Raw genomic sequence first — 21288 nt, 5'->3', positions numbered from 1 at the left:
TGGACACGGATATCCTTCAGAAAGGACTCACGGAAACAGATAGCTGGTGCCAGAGCCATGGCCTGAAGTTAAACACCAAAAAATGTATAGTCATACCCTTCGGGAAAAACAAGGTAACCCCAAGCTACCATATAGGTGGCAATCCACTAAGCACAGCAGAGGTTATCAGGGACCTAGGGACCCAGGTTGACAGTGGCCTTTCTTTTGACACTCACGTTGCTAAAGTGGTTAGAAAGACCTTCTACATTGCCCACCTGATCATGAAGGGATTCACATCCAGATCTAGTGAGGTCATTGTTCCCCTGTACTCTTCACTTATCAGACCAATGATCGAGTACAATGCCCCATTCGGGATGTATCTCACCCGACATCTGCAGCAATTGGAGAGACCCCAAAAGTTCCTCACCAAAAGATAAAGGGACTCCAAAATCTGTCATATGCTGCCAGATTGAAGAAACTCCAGCTCTATTCAGTCGCATATCGTCTGCTCAGAGGTGACATGTGCCTGACATACAAGGCCATGTCCAACCCGGAATTAATGGACATGCTCCACCTCAAAAAATCCAAATCCACCAAAACCACTAGAGCAAGCGACCTAAACCTTAGCACGGATATAAATAGGACGTGCTGGAAGGATAGATTTATCACTCAGAGACTCCCTATGCTGTGGAATAAAATCCCGGTCCATGTGAGGCAGTGCACCTCGCTGGCTCTGTTCAAGAGAAATCTTGACCTGTGGATGGGAGACCGTAGGTTTACCTCGGAAATCATCTCTGTGTCACTGCTGGACAGAGGCACAACAAACTAATGGGTACAGTATTTTTTCATATAAGGGGTGGCGTAAGCCACAAAACTTTGGGCTAGGCTTATAAATGCCTTAGGGCAGATAGCCTAGTATAAACCTATGAACCTATGAACCTATGAACCTATGTCAGAAAATTTGTAGCAGGTCTAACTAATCCTAGGTTAATTTAATGAATATCCTTTGAAGTTTGGTAACTCTGATGTAATATCTGCAAATAATTTTTGTGCATTCGATTTTTATCTGTAACATTTTGTAATCTCTGTAAATAATGTTTGTGTCTCTGTAATTTCTGTAATTTTTTTTTTATGTACATTTATCACTTTCTGGAGCATTTATCCCCGGGCCTCCACTGAAAATGGGCTTCCTTGACCCAGTGGACTTTCCCAGTAAACAAATGCCAATAAATAAATAAATAGTTCATCTCAAGTAGCTGAATTCAGTGGTTCACCATAATTCGATCCTGCCATGGTCATGATGGTATAAAACACAGAAACCAAAAGCCAAACAACCACATACATGCAATAAATGCAAGTCCAAATGAAAACACATCAATCAAAGGCAGTAGAATAAGGCAAACATGGTTTTAAGTTAACACTTTTGTCTAAACAACCTTCTTCAGAATGAAACCTACTGATGTGTTTTCATCAGGATGTAATTATTTAAGGGAACTGTAATGTTCACAGTTTATTCTGATGAATTCCTGTTCTACATGTTAAATAGAAGTGGTTTATATATACTGTTTGAATAAATATAACTTTTCACTTGTCCTGGTCATTGGTAGTTTTTAGAGTTTGAGTATAACAAAAAAACAACAGCATGAGACAATCATCTCAATATAGTCTGCTTAACCAGCAGTTGTCCATTTATCTTACCTTCACAGGTGACAGACAGCTGTTTAGCTTTTCCAAAAAGATACGTTTTGTTTATGTAGTATCTGAGCAGCTTTTGTACATTCAGAGAGTGAATAATTCTTTCTTCCTTGTTCTTTGGATCAGAAAAGAAGTCTGTGTGATGAATAAATTTGTATCCAGTAAACTCTGAGATGACTTTAGGCATAAAGGTAGGATTTGTTCTCAAAGAAAGCATGTATTTGTGAAAAACGAGGTAGGGCTGACTCACCATGAGAGCCTGTAATTCTGATATTCTCCTAACAGATGTCAGAGCAGTAAGCAAGACCGTCTTCTATGTTAAGAACCTAAAATCAACCAGATAAACTGGTTCAAATGAACACAGAGTACATTTTTCAAGAGCAAAGTTAAGATCCCACAGAGAAATCACCTGTCTCCTAGATGGACAGGTGTGTAACTCCCCTTTCAAAAAACATTTGACTTGAGTATTATTAGAAAGTGTGATCTAAGGGCAGACAAGCAGAAGTGGTTACCAAATGTACCTTGACAGAAGAGTATAATAGTGCATTGGACAGTAACTCATACAAATAATCAAGATTCAGGGACAGCTGGAACTGAGGAGGATCATACTTTTTTGACTGTGCCAACTAGAATATCTTTTCCACTTGCACATACATAATTGTCTAGTAGCAGGTTTTCCCATCTCCTTTTGCACCTGCTGCATGCCCTGAGAAAAAAAGGTGCCTAAAAGATATCAAAATGTTATCATCCAGGCAGTTAGTTGGAGTTTGCATAATGGGGTGTGTCACTATCTATCTTGTGTAAGCTAATCCAGTCTGTCAGGAACCTTGTGACAACTGTTCTTGGCCAGTCTAGAAAGGAGGGAGAATCACTGGTTGCCTTGGCCAGAACAGAGTCACCAGAACAATTTTGGAGAGGTCTTCTGAATCTTTAGAATAACCATGGATATCAGTGGAAAGGGTGGAAAAACATACAGGAACATCCCTACTCATGGCAGTGAAAAGGCATGTGTCTTCCAGGCCTGTTTGAAAGTAATCCTGGAGCAGAATTTCTTTAGTTGTCTGTTCTTAAAGGAGACAAACAGATCTACTTGAGGTGTTTCACACAGTTGGATCAATTTTTGGAAGACCCTATGATAAAGCTTGCATTTGTGGAGGTCTGTACTGGTCCTGCTGTGCTTGCTTGCAATAAGGGTTTGCTCTGATAGGATATGTAAAGCTTGGAAAGTCAATTTCAGCTGGTTTCTACCTCCCAAACTATAATAGCAATTCTGCACGGAGGATAATATTTGGTACTCCCCATTTATTTATGTAGTAGCATAGGTCCTAGGGACCAGAGATGATTTAAGCTCTTTAAGCATAGATCATTGCTAAAAACTCTCTGATATTTATGTGATTCTGTGTACAGGATTCTACAGAGCTTACACTTTTATCCCTTTTGAGACCACTGTCCACACCAGATCTGAAGTGTCTGTGGTGATTGCTGGGGGGGGGGGGGTGGTATGGAAAATGGAAGACCAGGACTGCAAATTATCTAGTCTACCTACTGTCTAATCTCTCACTTTACAAATCTCAGAACTGAATCTGAAAGGACAAGGGGTATAGATGTTGAGACATTCAGTCCAAACTGATTGGAGGTACCACAGTGCTTTTATCATGTGAAGTCTGGCCAGGAGAAGCATAAGAATCATTAATGTCATATACCCCAAAATCCTGAGTAATATCCTTTCAGATGTATGGCTTTGAATACAGAATCTCAGAAAAAAAGTATTGTAATATGCCTGCTTTTTCTGGAAAAGATTCTAACAAACAACTCAGAAAAATCATTCTATGAGAAAGGATGAGAGGAGATTTCTGAAAAGTTTATTTGGAATACATTACTGAGTAGAAGTAACACTTGGTAAATACTCTTGATACCTGGAAAAACAGTCTGCAAATACAAGACAGTCATTCAAATATAGAAAAATGTAAATGCCTTGAAATCTGCAATGGTCAATGACTGGAGATAGTCATTTTGTCAATACCCTTAGTGCAGTAGACAGTCTAAAGGGTAAAACAAAGACATGATAATGTCAGCCAGAAAAAAAAATCTTAAACACCTGAAGGGCTGCTCAATGGGAAAATGATGATAGGCATCTTTAACATCCTGCTCTATCATGAACATTAGAGGGGGAATTAGTGGTACAAGAGATTAAGAAGATACCATTTTGAACTTTGGAGTCTTGGTAACAGGTTCACATACAACAATCTAGCACAAGCCTCCAAGATTCTTCTGGTTTGGCAACTAGGAAAATCTTCAAATAGAAGTTTATGCCCAGAAGACTGATAAACACCAGTTCTATGACTCCCTGAAATATAAACTTTAGAAATACATAACGATCTATTTGTTCCTGAGGAAGAAAATTTGTTTGAACTGAGGTGTCTAGTTGATGCCTCAGGAACACAATCCTGTGTGAGGGAATCAAGAAAGACTTTTGAATGTTCTCTTGTAATCCCAGCTTGTGCAAGGGATCTCTCTCTCCCGAGAGAGAGAGAGGGAGAGAGAGAGAGAGAGAGAGAGAGAGAGAGAGGGAGAGAGAGAGAGAGAGAGAGAGAGAGAGAGAGAGAGAGAGAGAGAGAGAGAGAGAGGGAGAGAGAGAGAGAGGGAGAGAGAGAGAGAGAGAGGGAGAGAGAGAGAGAGAGAGAGAAACCTCACACATTGAAAAACACTCTGCAAAGATAAGTAAGTTATCTAAATATGGAAAAATATGGATACCCTGCAGCCTGCAATGATATAACTGAAGCCAAGACATTTTGTGAACACTCTTGATTAAGTGGATAGTCCAAAGGGTAAGTCAGAGAACTGAACATGTGATCCAGACACACAAAACCTTACGAAACACCCGCTTTTTGCTCTAGTTATGGAACCTTTTTCAAATGATATAAGATCAAACAAAAACATTAAAGGCATACTAATAAATAATGATTTTAATCCCCAAAAACACAATTATTTGCAGATGACATCCTGTTAACTTTTTCTGATTGCAATTCTTCTCTTATTGCAGTATTCCAAACAATAGAAATATTCCAGAAGAAATTAGGACTCAGTTTTAATGCGAATAAGACTAAACTACTACCTGTTAATTATAATATTAATAAAATAGATGAGAAATTACATAAATACATTGTGAAAGATGGTGTAATCACTTAACTTAGGGATAATCTTGTCTGATAACATTAAAGATATAACAACCCTTAATTACAATAACTTAAATTCCATAAAACAAGCTCTTAATAAATGGAATATATTTTTTCACTATAGAAGAGAGACTTTCCTTAATTAAAATGATTATTCTTTCTAAAATTCTACATATAATACAATCATTATCCCTCCCACTTCCCCCCAAAATATAAAATAGTATAATTCTTTGTTTCTGAGATTTTTATGGTTTCCCAATAAGCCTAGATTGGCTTTAAACCATCACACTAGAGATTAGACATTGGGTGGTATTGGCTTTGCAGATTTAGAATTACTGTATATTCCGTATCTTAATTGTTACAACAATAATTTCTTGGTTAAATAACAATTATAATGCCAAATGGAAAAATATTCAGGGAGGTATTTGGTGTAAAATCAATAATTTATCAAAATCATATTATACTAAAATAGCTACTGATACATTTCATTGGTCAGTAAAAGACTATTTTATAGAAAATAAAAAAGCAAACCAGTTAACTCTTATTATATTAATATGATAATAACCTCTTTAAAAAAAATATTTTTTCAAGAACCCTGAATATATTTCCAATTCCCATTTCTCAAAATAGTATTAATACATTGGATTTGACAACAATGACTACATTTAAGGACAAAAACCTGTTATACTGGTATCAATTACTAGACAATAGGAAGTTACAAAATGTTGATGATATCATTAATAACTCCAAAAAGAAACCACACCAGCTATTAAGATTAAGAGTATGGATATGAAATAACTAAATATAAATGTAATTAAAAAAAAACAAAAAACAAAAATGTACACGTACTGAAATATGCCAGGGTATGACACTTTAATGCTTTAAAAATAATAAGCAGTTTCATGGGTAACCTCCACCAACTTCTTCAGACCAAACTCAATTACTTCATTCACTCAGACTTATAAAATATGCAATATATGCTAACCAATAAAAACAGTATCTGCATCTGATAAATGTTACAAAGTATCATTCCACCAAGTGGAACACCCTTAAAAGAATAGCCTCCTAAAGGGAACACTCCATACAGCTACAAAGACTCACAGTTAATGAAGCATAAACTTCTAAAAACAATGTCATCTTAATGAACAGCTGCATCAAAACATAAAAATATAAAAATAACAAACCTGATCCAAGTGTCTCATGTAATACTCCCTAAACTAAGAACATGCAAACTGAAAAATATATGGATATGCCTGTGTCTAATAGTTGTTACAAAATATCATTAATAAGTTTGAGTTAAAGACATGTGGTTACAAATTCAAAACTGTAGACAATTAGTTGAATGTAAGATTAATTTAATGCAACCAACAGTTAGAAATTATTTCCCCATATTGATTGATTTACTCATTATTCTAATGCAGCAGAATATAACTGGAAATGGACTTCTATCTAAAATATATAAGGTACTTAAGAAATTAACAGTATGTCACAGAGAAAGCTATTGGGATAATTTTAGACTTATTAATAATAACTCCCCTAGTGAAGATGATAAAACACTAATCCTCCAATCTTCAAAACAAACTACTTCATCACTAAGGTGGAGGATATTCTCTTGGAAGTTCTTGCATAGAACCTTTAGCACACCACATAAAGTTGAATTCATGTATAATAAAGAGATAGGATGCTGGAGATATAAATGAGATGTTAAAGCTGACTGGCAGCATATGTTTTACAATTGTATAAAACTTAAAACATATTAGAATAATAAGAATTATTTCTTACAGTCTGTTTTTAATGATAAATTTATACTGACCAAATCTCTTATTCTATTTACTACATCTATTCCCACTTGTGTCCTGGAAATAAAATAGAGTATCTTAACATTAGCAAGAAAAGTCATCACCCAGAACTGAAAGAATCAGACGACTCCTACTTTTTTGTACACTTGGCAACTGACGTTTGTCATCTTGAACAAATCATGATCAAGACAAGCACATCTAGTATCACCACTTCATATAATATATGGTCGAAATTCTCAGAACTGCTGGATAAACTTACTTTAATAATTAACTAACAACTACTCATCACATTTCTTTTTCTGTTTTAAAAGCTTTCTTTTATAGTAGATACCATTGTAAATAGTTATTTTAGTTGTTTATTATTGTTTTTTAGACATGTATGATTATTTTATAACACTTCTAGTATCATATATGAATGTTTTGTTGTTAAAATTTTCAATAAAAACAATTGAGAAAAAAGCAACACCTGATGTCTGGATGAATAGGGATGTGATAAGACTAGTATTATCAGGAAACCTGAAAGAAGATGAAGAGGTAACAGGTTGTGAAGTGGCACCATTTTGAATTTGGGCATTACCATAAACAGATTTAAGAGAAAAAGATCCAGAACTTGTCTCCAAGCATTTTCTTTTTTTTTTGGCACTAAGAATATCCTTGAATAAAATACCTTCTCCATGTGTGAAAAAGGAACTGGTTCTATCACTCCTTAGGACAGCATTTGATGAAGAACAGGAGGAAACAAAACAGTCTGATCTGCAGGATGAGGAATGACTCCCTGGAAAGGAAGAATTTCCTCCCACTGTCATCTGTAAACCTGTTGAATTATTTTCATAACCCATTTTTCTGAAACAATCTGTTACTAAAGAGAAAAATGGAGATTCAGACTTTTCTGGAAGAGAATAGGGGCCAAGGTGGGTGGGTTTGCAAGGTGCCTCGAGCAGTCATCAGACTTGTTGGGCTCTCTTTGGTTCTGGAACCCCTTGCCACTTCTTAAATGTCTCTTTACCCAAATTTTGTTAAGACTAGTTATTCTGCTTTTTTTGCCAAAATTTGGTGAGGAGGAAGAAAATTCCTTGGACATTTAAAAAAAGAGGGCTGAAAAATCTTACAGAGTCCCTTGATCAACTTATCGTTTTCATCACACTTTTTGATCACCTCTGTAGCAGAGAGGCCAAACAATAAATCTCTAAGGGAGAATTTAAAATTTTTAAATAATCTGGGATGTTCTAAAAATGCAGCCTTGCAAACCTCCCATAAAACAGTACCAGTGGCCATAGCCCTGGAAGAAGTATCAACTGAATCGTACAGAGTAGCGAACTCTGCAATAGAAGAAACTTAGTTATTTAAAGCATTCAGGAAAAGAAAATGTAGATAAAACATTGCTCATACTTTTAAAATATGTCAGAGCAAACTTTAACATATGAGCCTGACAATTTAAAATTCAGAAAATCAGAGTTGCAGAAATTTACACTTTTTCCTATACCTATCAATACATTTTCCCATCCTTATTAGAAAGAATAGGATTGGAATTAGCTAAGTGCTTAGCAGCAGTGGAGTCAACTAAGGCAATAGCTGCAGGGTCAGATTTGGGAATAGTATATAAACATTTAAAAGATAGAGGATCTCTATGCAGCCTATCTGTCTTTTTAGGGATAGCTGGCTAACTATCAGGAGAATTGCAGGCAGTAAGACAAACATCCTCTAAAGCTGAGAGGAGAGGAGGAATGGGTGTTGGTTCTGGAAAATGCTACTGTAACAATTAATATTATTTTCTGAGAAATGAGAAACCTCAGTGTTTTACCACTGAAAATACTGAGACATTCTAGCAATAGTCTCAGAGAAAGAGAAAACCCCACAGGAAGAATCAGAAACTGAGCTCATTTCTGAGTCTGAATCAGAAATCTGAGGTCAAAACCCCTCTTTCTTCTACCCAAAACTACTGTACGAGAAGGATAACTAGCCTGAATTAAACCCCAAGCTAGTCAGAGTAAACTACTCCTATCCAAAGACATTTGCAGAGGAGTAGGTACGTTTAGTTTTCTTTTTCTTTTTGATAGGGACAATGGGGCTATCCATGTTACTAATGACAGCTGCTGCTTCCCCAAGAATGGACACAGCATTCTGACATATCAGGGAAACCTTCCCTGTTCCTTCTCCCTGGACCAAAAAGAATGGCTCTCCCTTGCCCACTGCAGAGACTCCATCATCCGTAGAGGACATGGCTAACCCCCTGCCCATAGTGTTTGTAGGTGCTATACCAGAGGGCTTTGGGGTAAATGATGAATGGACTGAGGTGCAATAAATGGCCACAGCAGATTTACTCACTTGTGGCTGAGGCTAATTGCTAGCCTGCTGTGGTGGCAAAGACTGTTTAACTTTTTCTTTTTGTGGGTTGAAAAAGGACCAAACATGGGACACACAAACTATTCCATGGTCAAGCTGAAAATGGTGCATCTTTCCTGGGGAAGACAAGCAGCAAATGCCCATAAAAACTACCAATCCACAGATGTTACTTTTTGGATAGAAAGAACACAGTAAAAAGTATTTTCAAACACAATGGCAGCCCCACAACAGAAAATTAAACATAGTTTCTCCACAGAAAATATGTTATCAGTTAGTTTACACTACTTTAAAACTGACAGAAAAACAGGTGCTCTCTTTAAATGTATGTCACCATCTTGAGGCAGTCCATTAAAACAAAGCACTCTTAGCTTTAAAATCGTTTTTTTTTTTTAAGAGAAAAGTAATAAACGATCAGTAAATGTAAGAACATGTAAGTTTTTTTTCCCAAAGGGAACTTATCTGCCCAACGAAGGAATGCACAGTCCAACTGCCGATCCTCAAAACCCTCAGTGGAGCATACTGTTTGGTGGTAGTAAATATCTGAAGGACTTTTGTTTCCAAACTTGTCTTTTAGTCAGCTATTCTTGAGCTGATTGTCAGTTTGGGTACGTGGAAGATGCCCTGAAGCTTTGGTTAAATCCTTGGCAGGATATAACCCATCTAGCAAAAGCTACAACAACAGTGATCAGTATGAAGAATATCATGAAATGTGATCTCATCTTGAAGAGCAAATGTGTGGTCTGTCTATTAGGTTACATATTTTGCAATAATACATCACAGTTGCTTTCAGTGTCTGAAATTGCCTGCCTTTGTAAAACTGAGATATATAGTACTTTAAAATTTCTTTAGATGTGAGTTTACCTCTTGGTTTTAAATCTCTATAAATGTGAGTTTCAAATCTATGTAATTTATGCATTCCTTGTTGTAGGTTAACATTTTTCAATAATGAGTCTCAAAACTGCATGTACGTTAGCTACATTTGTATGTATGAATGTATAGTTTTATATATACATCCACACACATGGTTTGTTTATGAAGAGTCATGCAGTGGGATATTACAATGTATATGGAAGAAAGATGAGAGGAATAAAAGAGAAAATAGAAACCTATATAACTAAATAACACTGATTATAAGTTTTTTTTTATGCGGATAACACAGAGGAGAACAGAAAGATGAGAGATATTATGGAAAAAAGTATATATACTATAAAAAAGAAGGGATGCCAAGAACTGTTATTGCTTGTGAGAGAAATTGGGGATAATGTTATAAGTAAAAGGAAGAATGTGAAACCTATGGTAGGTGATATTAACAAGGCATTTATTACAGTAGGACATGATGCTTTGTGGGATGTTATAGAGAAGTATGGATTAGGTAATAGAGTTAGGAGAGTGTATGTCAGCATATCAAAATAAGAGTGAGAGTGGTAATGCATGGGCGGCTGAGTAATGAAATATGCATGAAGTGTGATATGAGATAAGGATGCATCATGAGTGGAATAATGTTTGCATTGGTAATAGATGAATTAGTAAGTGAAGCAGCTTTTAAAATGAATATGCAATATATATTATGCAAAAGGAGGTGGCGATATCAGTAGTTTTGATACATACAGATGATATAGTAGTTGCTAAGAACAAAATATGGATGAGGGAAGTGTTAGTTTGTCTGAATAGATTTTTAAAGTAAATGGGAATTACCTTGAATAAAGATAAAAGTAAGGATTTGTGTGATAGGGTGAAAATTGGGGGGGGGTGTATTTTTCCATGAATGAAGTGTTTTCTTTAGGAATAACATTTGAGGAAAATGAAGTAGTTATGTTGTAATGACAGAGTTTAATAAAAGAAATGATAGAACTATGTCTTCTATGGAGGATTTATAGATTAGCATTCAGGAAAAAGGTTTAGCTGGGGAATTTGCTATTAATGGGAAAACAGCATATATGTCAAATGTTTATATGACCCTATAAAATATAAAACGGAAATTGTGTACTTGGTATTTTCTTTCTTATGGGGTTCATGATTAAACCCGGTGAAAAGAGATGTGGTGTATGAGTGATGATGAAGGTGGATTGTGCTTACTAGATCCAGTTGTATATTTTACTTCTTCAAACTTGTATAGAATGTTAAAGCGGTTAATGGAAATCAATGAAAATTTAATAGTGAAAATATTTAAAACCAAGTACAAAATATTCTGGGAGATAACACAACAACAAATTAAAAGAGAAAAACAATATCTAAATGAAGAAATTAAAATTTATCAAGAAAACTTACTAACATGGAAAACAAAAAATATATAGAGAGAAAAGTAGAAGGATGTGTTTTAATAATTTGATAAAACATTATGTAAATCCAAAGGAAAATTTACTAGAAGAACTGATTAAAGTAATTAAAGAAAGGAATAATGGTGTACCAAGATATTAGAGTATCAAGATTTCCTATGGAGACTTCTAATAAATAAGTTACCAGTAAAGGGAATATGTCTTATAAAAAGAAAGTTAAGAGTATATTTATTTTGTTGGCAAGAAGAGACAACAGAGCATATATTTTTAAATGTAAAAGAGTGGTGAAACTCTGGAAAAAGCTGCATGAAGAAATTTTCTTTGAGAATGTTAATGACATAAAAATAAAGATATCAATATCATTATGTATGAATATTATATGTATACTAAAAAAGAATATTTGAGAAGGGTAGAAATTAATTTATTTTATGTAACATGAGTAATTTAGAATGAAAGATTGAATGGAATTTTATTTAATAGGAAGATTTTGGCAGATATATTGCAACAAATCAGATTATGTTTGTGGAAGAAGGAGTTGTGGTCAGTCAAGGAAGAAAAACAATCAGGTTGTTATAAGAAAAATGAAAAATAGTAAGAACTTGTCACAGTTTTGGGATGCATGGCTAGACTTAAAAAGACTCATGTGGTCGATACCCTAGACACACCTAAGAACTTATGAACCTACAAATAGAACTATGTATATACATGCTTGTAAATATGTTGTTGTTGTTGTGTCTTTCAGCTTTTCCCGTTTAGGGGTCACCACAGCGGAACTCCGGTCCGCTAATGATTGGCAGCAGATTTTTACGTGCTGAGTTGCCAACCCTGACGCACAACCTTCAAATAGTTGTTAAATAAGTAAATATGAATTTTTTTCATGTTGTGTTAGATAAAGGACCCCTATTGTTTTTGATGGGTGTGCCATGGGGTCTTTTACATCCACCAGTGCTGCCACCAACTCAAACAGATTGGACCTTGGTTTAACATCTCACTCAAAGTACAACAAAGTCTGGAGTACAGCACCCTCCTTCTGCTGAACTGCAGTCTTAATAAGTGATCTACCTGGCATGGGAATAGGACCCACAGCCTTCTGCACTAAATGTGAGCATGCTACCTGTTGCATTCCTCTTTACAATATCGTTTACTGTAAATTGTATACTAACTCTGTTTCAGTTTAGTGTACAGTTTGTCTTTTATGCCTGTGTTCAATGTTTTTGTACTCTTGCCTTCTTGTGCAGGCTATACTAGAAAATAGTCTTTGGATGAGTCTACTAATCTGGCTGAAAAATTGTAAATAAATAAATAAATAAATATGCACATACATACATACATACATACATACATATATATATATATATATATATACATACATACATAAATAAAGGAAACACCATAGAATGTTTTTTCTCCAATTGACCTCCATCTCTAGAAGGATACATTGGTCTTCTTTATACCATCTTTTCCCCTGAAATGGCACATGACAGGTATTAGAATTTCTCTGGTGCTGTCAAACTGGAGAAATTCTAATACCTATCGTGCCATTTCAGGGCAAATGTTGAATGTCTTTTTCCTTATGCCCAACCACCCCTGCCTTGTGCATCTAATGAAAGCTTGATGCACTGATGTTGAGCCAGAAGAACAGAAATGCTTCCATGTTTTCAAGTCATTGTGGGACAATCCATCAGCCCTTGTATCAGATTTGTACATCAGTAGCTCTCTCTCATGCTTCCCTAATGGTTGCTGTGATTATAAGACTCTATAGGCCTCTGCCCAGGCATATATATGCTGGGCCTTGTCTAATTACTATCCCTGCCCTCAGTGCCAGCCTTTTGAGAGCTGTTTTTTCTAAAATTCCTGAGTCACTTATCAGTTCCTAGGTTTATAGGTATGTATGTATTAGTCTAACAACCACCAGGGCCTTTATAAGCCTAACCTTGCAATCCAACTTAATCGTGTTCCTGTGTGTCATGGGTGTTTATTAGGAGGGGATATGTTAGTTAGGCAGTATCTAGAGGTTATGTGGGGGGTTATGTAAATTTGGGCATCACTGCCTGCCTCTGTCATGGGGCCAGGCCCTGGGTATATTTCCAATTTCTCATTCACTGGTCAAAGTTATACTTAAATAGGGTTAGGGATGCATTCTACTTCACATGGATAGGGAGCCCATTCCAGAGCATGAGGATCCTCTGAGACACATATTTTTCTCACCGACATGCCTCATTTATATCACAAACAAAATTCAAATCCTTGGATCTGGTTGTTCAACTGCAGTTTGTTTTGCAGATATGCAAAATGTCTATCAGAGCTGGATCTGAGGGTGCCTTGTATGCCCAGCATAGACCACCTCACAGTAACCAGTAGGAGGCACAGTCTAGGGATAGGGCTTTTAGCCAATCTGTACAGGGCAATGGGTTCATACTTGTGATATAGACATGAAACCACATCCTACGCCACTAGTCTTTCATCACATACTGATCGATCCTAATAAATGAAACTGAAGCAGAGGAGGAAGTTCCAGGCAACAATGACCCTGTCTGTGACGGAAGAAGATCTTTCACAATCAACTTTTTACTCCTTGCTTAAAGAGTCCTAGAGCTAAAAGAGGAGCAAGATTGACAATCGGAGTCTAAATGAGCAGTGCACAGACAATAAACATACAAAGCATGAGGGTTTTGATGGGAGAGTTTATGCCCTTACTCAGCACACTTCTTAAAGGCTTGAGAGTTTGCCATTACAAGGCTTTTCAGAGGAGCCATGAGTCCCAAGGTCCTAAGGTCATGCACACAATAAAATGTATATCAAATTCTATTAACTATAATAAAGGCAAAAAGCTGAACAAGTCTGTGGCTCTATAATAAATAATAGGAAAAGACTGTATAGCTACTAAACCTTGTCTAAGCTTCTTAAACTATCCACCTAAGAACCACACACAAGAATCTAGAACTAATTGCAACAAAGTTGAAAGACAAATTCTCTCAGTAGGAAGAGACAAGAAGTCTTCAGATGGCAAATGAGATCTGAGGAACTGAGGTCAGATCCCATCTGAACTGACAACACATATTTTGAATTGAATGAAAATAGACAACACTGTATCAAACAGTAACAGATTTTCTATGGAAATTCCATTTTATCTTCCTTTTTATAATCTCCTTACTATGGAATTTGTATATCAAGCAAATATTAATGATTGCATTGTAATACCCTTCTGTCATAAGTACATAGGCTCACAAGATGAATACTAGGCTAATAACCATTGAGGCCTTTAAAAGCCTAGCCATGCAGCTCAGATGTATCCCATGAGTTATTGTGCCTTAGAGTTAGGGTGTGATTTAACAGCTGCCTACGTCCATCAGAGACATAGGTGTCAGACCAGGGGTGAATTTCCGATTTCCTATCCACTGGCCCAGGTTATGCTTGAACAGGTTTAAGGAAAAGTTCTGCGTTACAAGGATGGGAAGCCTATTCCAGAGATTGGGGATTCTCTGAGATGCCTACCTGTCTGTCCAGCATGACTTACTTAAGTCACAAGAAAAGTTTAAATCCTTAGATCTAGTATTTCTGGTGTTTCTCATTTTGTGGATATGCAAAAGTTCTATCACAGCAGGATCCAAGGTTGCCTTTTATGCTTGGCATAAATCACCTCTCAGCAGTCAGTTGGAAACAAAATAACAGAGATAGGGCTATGAAGCGATCGACAGAGGACATTATATTTATGCTCTGTTTTATTTTTATGAGGTACCTCTGTAGATGTTCCAGTTGTTGCTTGTGGCTGGTCAAGTACATACAGAAGGGAATATTATACTCAATGATGGGTCTGATGAGGGCTACGTATAGCAGCACAATGACTTCCCTGGTCCTAAATGCCATGCCCTTATATATAAGGTGAATGACATCCAATGATTATCTTATAACCTTAGAAACCTTTTGATCAAAAGTCAGGTTACTATCTACATGAGTCCTCAAACCCTGACTACAGTGTCTAAGTTTAGGGGCGTTTTATCAATGACATAGTTTCCCTTGGTGGCCAGCTTACCAAAAGGTAGTAGTATGCATTTCCTTGCATTGAGTTTTAAGCAGTGGCTTTGGCACTGTTCATTTGTCTGTTAGATCTTCCTGTAAGCTGTTTGTATCTTGGGAAGTTTCTATGATTGTGCCTAGCTTGCAGTCATCTGCAAACTTGGTTTGCTAGAGGCCCTAGACATTGGTGTTGACTTTCAAAATATAGATATCATAGAGTAGCAGACCCACCATGGAGCTCTGGTAAACTCCACTGCTGACTGGCTTCTTTGTGGAGATGGTCTCTCCAATCCAAACATCATGTGTCCTGCCTGTGAGACAGCTGGCAATCCAGCAGATTACATAGGGTTTATGCCTAAATCTACAAGTTTGCTTACAATGCCTGAGTGGGGTATTGTATCAAATGCCTTAACTAGGTTAAGATAGGCAGTATGTACCATTTTGCACTCATCCATGCCTTGGTGACCTTCTCAAAGAAGTCCACCAGGTTCAGTAGGTATGACCTGCTTTTGATAAAACCAAATTGGGTTGGGTCCAGTGTCTGAAGGGTTCCTATGACAAGGATAATAATTTCCATGATAATTCCTTCCATGGCTTTCTATATGAGAGTATTCATACTAATATGTCTGCAGCTCCTGGCATCTATTGATAGTCCACTCTTGCACAGAGGGATGACTGTTGCAGTCTACTATTTGTGTGGCACAAGTTTTCTGCGGAAGCTGTGACTGAATAGTGACAGCAGTGGCCCTGATAGGTCATATTTCAGTCCTCTTAGTTGTCAATTCAGTTTGATGAGAGAGTTTTTACCATTTTTTTTTTTTGTTACACTACATTATTTTTAGTTATGACTTTTTTCTTTTGTACAACCTGTTTAATTTTGGATTGCACCATAGTGGGGTTTTTTTTGAGTTAGTTTTGATCTTAATTCTAGTAGGCACAGCAGCTTCTATGCAGTCATTGACATAGATGTGAAAAGCATCTGTAAATAATTCCACATAGGCTGCTGTGTTATTTGGTTTGGAGGTGCTTGAAATTTTGACAGGTTATCACTTAATAGAAGGTAGTTTGCCTTGGAGTACTTTATAACTGCTACAATGTTTGCTGGGGTTTGCCTTGGAGTACTTTCTAACTGCTACAGTGTTGCTGAGGTTAGAGACTTGATTCTTATTTAAGGGAGACTGATTTGTGGAGGGCATAACATGGGGGGGGGGTGCAGCTTTCTATCACATCCATTATGTCTGTATCTCTAGTAGGTGTACGCACTAACTGGACCAGGGTGTTTGTATTTACAAACTCTAGGAATCTTTGCACTTGCAAATTTAGGGTCATATAGGATTCACAGTTTATAGAGGGATAAGTAAAGTCCCCATAAGTATGACATTTGGTTGAGTGGTGAGTGCCTATAATAGGTCTAAGTTTGAACTGTGGGTTTCAAAGGGCACAGAGGGTGACATATAGTTTGCTAGGATATGGCATGGGACTTATCTGGACATGGAGGAACTTCAGTTTGTCATCCTGTTTAACTAATTTAGAGGTATGCTTGTTACTGATATAGATCAAGACAACTTCACCTTTACTGTCCCTCTCTGCAGTTGCTAGTCTAAATATATGGAAGGCACTGAGGCTTTGCACTGCTGAGGTACTCTCTGCAGCTTAAAACAATGTCTCAGTAACAGATGTCTGCGTTCTCCAAAGTTAGAAAAGCTTGGAGGAGTGGCATTTCTTGTTTAGACTCTTGGCATTGAGCAGTAACAACTTTAGATTTTTTTGGGAAGATTTTAAAAGAAATTTAACCAAGAATTAATGAAAATGTTAATACGTCATATTTGTACCAACTATCAGACTCCCTTTTGCATGCATATGAAAAAGGCAGTTTCCAGCCCTTATACATGTGGAAGGGGTGGTGGCGATAAACTAATATGAACAACCTAGCATTATGGCAAATTAATTATTTTGTGAACTATTTTGCAATTAATGAAGACATGGATGACATTTATGTCAGCAGCACTTGTCTGACTTGGGTTGTACTATAAATTATTTGGAAACAACTTACACAATAACCTTTGCTTAATGTTAATTGAAATACTATTTTATTTGCAGATCAGCAATTGCAGCAGGCCTCCATGGATACAATGGGATCCTTGTGGGCTTACTAATGGCAGTATTCTCTGCCAAAGGAGACTGGTACTGGTGGCTGATTCTCCCAGTGGTTGTCATGTCTGCAGTCTGGTAAGCTGCCATTTTGTTTAATTATTTCTTGTTCCCTAACTTTTGCCATTTGTGTTGTATTGCTAAAACTCTCTAAATGTGTTTCAGGCTTTGTAGTTTGAATAACCATATGATTGTTAGCAATTCTGTATATATTACAGAGGTTCAGACTGTCATTTTCATTTTATACCAGATGTAAACCTCTCTGTGTATATTATATGTATTGCATGTATTGCTGCTTTCTGTATCATTGAGAGAGCTTTTCATCCCTTGTTTCCCTCTGAAAATGGATCTTTTCTAGCACAGATAACCCAGTCACAAAAACAAACATAGCCAAAGAAAAATAAAGCATCATCACTTCTCATTTAGGCAGAAATATAGCTGGCTCAACCAGAACCCTGTGCTAGTGCCACGAACCCTCTAATCTCTTCAAGTGAAGAGCAGAAAAAAAAAACTTTATTGCTGTAATATAGCAATCACTTTCACATCCACACCCCCATCACTTTTACTGAAGAGCAAAGGAATAAATAAAAAAATGGCCATACTTTCCCTGGCACATCAGCCAAGTGGCCAACTGCATTACACTCCCCATCCCCTGCCTCAAACATTCAAGTCCCATTTCTGCACCCTGACCCCAACTCTCCTTTCCCACATTTTATTTAGAAAAACAATTTCTTCTTTTAAACTGCAATAAACTACTTGCTACAAATGTAGCAAACAACTGCTACAGTTTATACCCTGTGTGCACTGAGTGCTATGGTGGCCATGTTTTGTTAAAAAAAATCTTTAATTTAAATTGTAGCAAACTGCTGGCTACAAATGCAGCAAAGAGTTGCTTCAGTTTATACCCTGCCTGCACAGATTGTATTTAAAAAATATATTTTTTCTATTTACTTTTAAAATGTAGCAAACTGCTTGCTACAGTTTAGACCACACAAGGAGCATAACAGTGTGCAGGTTTGACCACAAATGCAATACTGGATTTTATAACCCAGTATTGCATTAAAGAGATCAGAATAAGAAGATAATAATAATAATAAGAAGTCACCAGTTTTCTGGGAGGCTTTTTATGTAGCACCACTTTCAAAAACATTTTCATATGAAATATATTGAAAAAGGAGGATCCAAGAGCAAACATGCTGAAACGACTGACAAAGGAAACTTGACTGAGGAGTAAGACAGGCCATAGTATAATAACTCACACAAATACTGTAAAACTAGAGAAATATTTGCCCTGAATGGGTGCTGATAGTTTTGTTGGCATTCATCAGAAAACTTGTTTTTCAATTTGCTTATATATTACTTTCTAGTAACATGCCTAGGCATTGTACTGACTAATTAAGTTTAATTCTGGCAGCTGTCAAAAAGCATTTACTTCAAAATGGAAATTGAAGTGGAAACCAACTGTATTTCAAGTACTGAATATTATAAAAGAGATAAAATAAATTGGAGAGATCTTTAGAAAAGAGAAAGAGCAAATTATATAGAAAATTGTTGGAGCAATACATGCAGAAGTGTAAGGTTTAAGGGTAGGTTCAAAGGTACTCTAGATTCTCACAGGCATTTTCCTTTGGAACATTGGGAGAAGGTTCCACTGGCAAAATCTCTCTTTGAACTTTATTATCAGAAGAATGAGAAGCAGAGTCTCCTGTTTCTGAAGTCACTTTTTTGGATAAACCTTTTTATTTCATCTTTATCCTATTCTGCATCCAAAAAAGTCTTTGATCCTCCAGGAAACATATTTTGATGACAACTGGATCCAGCATCTTGAATCTCACATCTGCCTCTCAATATTCCCTGATTGCTGGGATAAATTTGTTTCTGTTTTGCCTGGTGTACAGTGAATAATCATTTTCAACAAACACTCTACTCTCTTCATGTTTTAAAACATCATCCTCCTGCCACAGTTTTATCATGATCAATTCCATCTGCTGTTTTGATTGCATCTTTACTAATATAGAACTTGCATGCTTTCTCATGGTCAGGTTAGCAGCAAACACTTGATGTGCCCTTTCAATTAACAAATCCTGCTGTGGAATACCAGTCTAGTTGCTTATTTATGCTTTCTTAAAAAACAATGTAGTTTGTTAATTCCAATTTCTCTGGTACAGAAGAAAATCTCAGGTTTTCTCTGTAAGCTGTGTCTCCTAATGCTACCATTTTTGAAACAGCTCTTCTTGAGACGTCTCATACTTGACCACCCTTTTCTTCATTTCAGCCTCGGAACTTTGCAGTTTTATCAGTTCATCTGAATAAATACTTAAACATTTTCTATTTTTTTTCCAGCCTTTTTTGTTTCAGTTGATATATTCCTCCAATGTTTCATTTATTTTACTCACTTCAGAGTATATTTGATTTGTCCTCCAAATTAATGGAAGCCATCTGTTTTTTGCTGAACATATGCAAGATTCTTCCATACCAGTGTTCTCACTTCACCTTTTCCATTTGATTTTCTTCTCTGTGGCATTGAGGCAGTGTACTTAGTAGCTGGTAACTGAATTTTACCCAAAGCGACAGTGTTGATAGCTGTTATTTCTCAGTTTCTGCCTTCACACTGGGAGAGCTGAAAATAATCTGTTGATCAGTGTGCAGCTATCTTGGAAGTCCAGGAGATCTGGATTTTGAGAAATTTGGCATCTCCAATTATCTCTTTTTTTTACAAATCCCAAGACTGGAATTTAAAAAGTCAATGAGTGTTGATGCTGGGACCATAGAGATTTCCGATACTACTGCATCTTTCTCATGTGGAGTCTTGCAAGGGTTATCATGAGACTTATGGATGCCATGAGACCCAGAATCCTGAGGAATTCCCTCACTGAGACAGACGTCTGTACTGAAAATCACAGGAGCAAATCTAACCACAGGTCTGTTCTTTTGCTGCAGAATAAAAGCTCTTTTTACTGAGGTGTCCAGCAGGGACTCCAGAAAAACAATCCTGTGAGAAGGACTCAGAAAAAACTTCTGAATGTTTTCTTGGAATCCCAGCCTTTGTAAGAAATCCCTTACTCAAGACAGAGATTCCTAACAATTTGAAAACGACTCTGCAAAGATAAGCGAATCATCTAAATAAGTGAAAAAAGTGGGTACTCTGCATTCTGCAGTGGGCTATGACAGCATCTAGATACTTTGTAAACACTCTCTGAGCAGTGGCTAGCCCAAAGGGCAAGGCATGTAAAAGAAAATGTGATCCAGACACACAAAGCCTTAAGAAAAGCTTGAAATCTTGATTAATAGGAATATGATGATATGCATCTTTTAAATTTTACATCACTAAGAAACTTAAATGAGGAAACGGGTAATAAGTTGTGAAGTAACAGTATTCAGAACTTGGGGACTATCACAAACTAGCTCAGGAAGGAGAGGTCCAGAACTGTTTTCCAACAGTCTTCTTTTTTGGCACCAGAAACATTATTGAATAAAATCCTTCTCCTGTCAGAGGAGAAGGAACAGCTTCTATTACTACTTGTGACAGCATATCCTGTAAGACAAAAGAAAAGAAAATAGTTTGGCCTGTTGGCTGAAGAGGACTGCCCTAGAAAGGAGGAAGAGATGTCCACTACCATTTGTAGCCTAGGTGGATCATATTCAACATCCATTTGTCTGAAACAGTATGTTGTCAAAGAGACAAATGAAGATTCAGACTTTTTGGGAGGATTAAAGTACTGCCAGGATGGGAGGAGAGAACAAGTCCCTCATATAGTCATTGTGACTTATTGGAATGTCCTTTGTTCTGGGGGGGGTCCTGCTTTCTTTTTGGAATCTGTTTGCTATTGCTTTTTAAATGTTTGCTTATCA

The 21288-nt window shown here is 36.7% G+C and overlaps 1 protein-coding gene across 3 annotated transcripts in view; it reads left to right on the top strand.

Annotated features, from left to right (window-relative positions):
* The window catches only part of LOC122810872 (urea transporter 2-like), a 1000121-nt gene that overhangs the window by 477177 nt on the left and 501656 nt on the right, over window positions 1–21288 (top strand). For all 3 annotated transcript variants that reach the window (XM_044082418.1, XM_044082423.1, XM_044082429.1), the window contains one exon: window positions 17386–17514. In XM_044082418.1, coding sequence (XP_043938353.1) covers window positions 17386–17514 — 129 coding nt within the window. The remainder of the gene's footprint in view (window positions 1–17385; window positions 17515–21288) is intronic.

The sequence above is a fragment of the Protopterus annectens genome, chromosome 1.part1 (assembly GCF_019279795.1).
Source record: "Protopterus annectens isolate FY-2018-M chromosome 1.part1, PAN1.0, whole genome shotgun sequence".
Classification (NCBI taxonomy): Eukaryota; Metazoa; Chordata; order Ceratodontiformes; family Protopteridae; genus Protopterus; species Protopterus annectens.
Note: the sequence above shows the minus strand (reverse complement) of the source record. Positions and strands in the feature narration are given on the sequence as shown.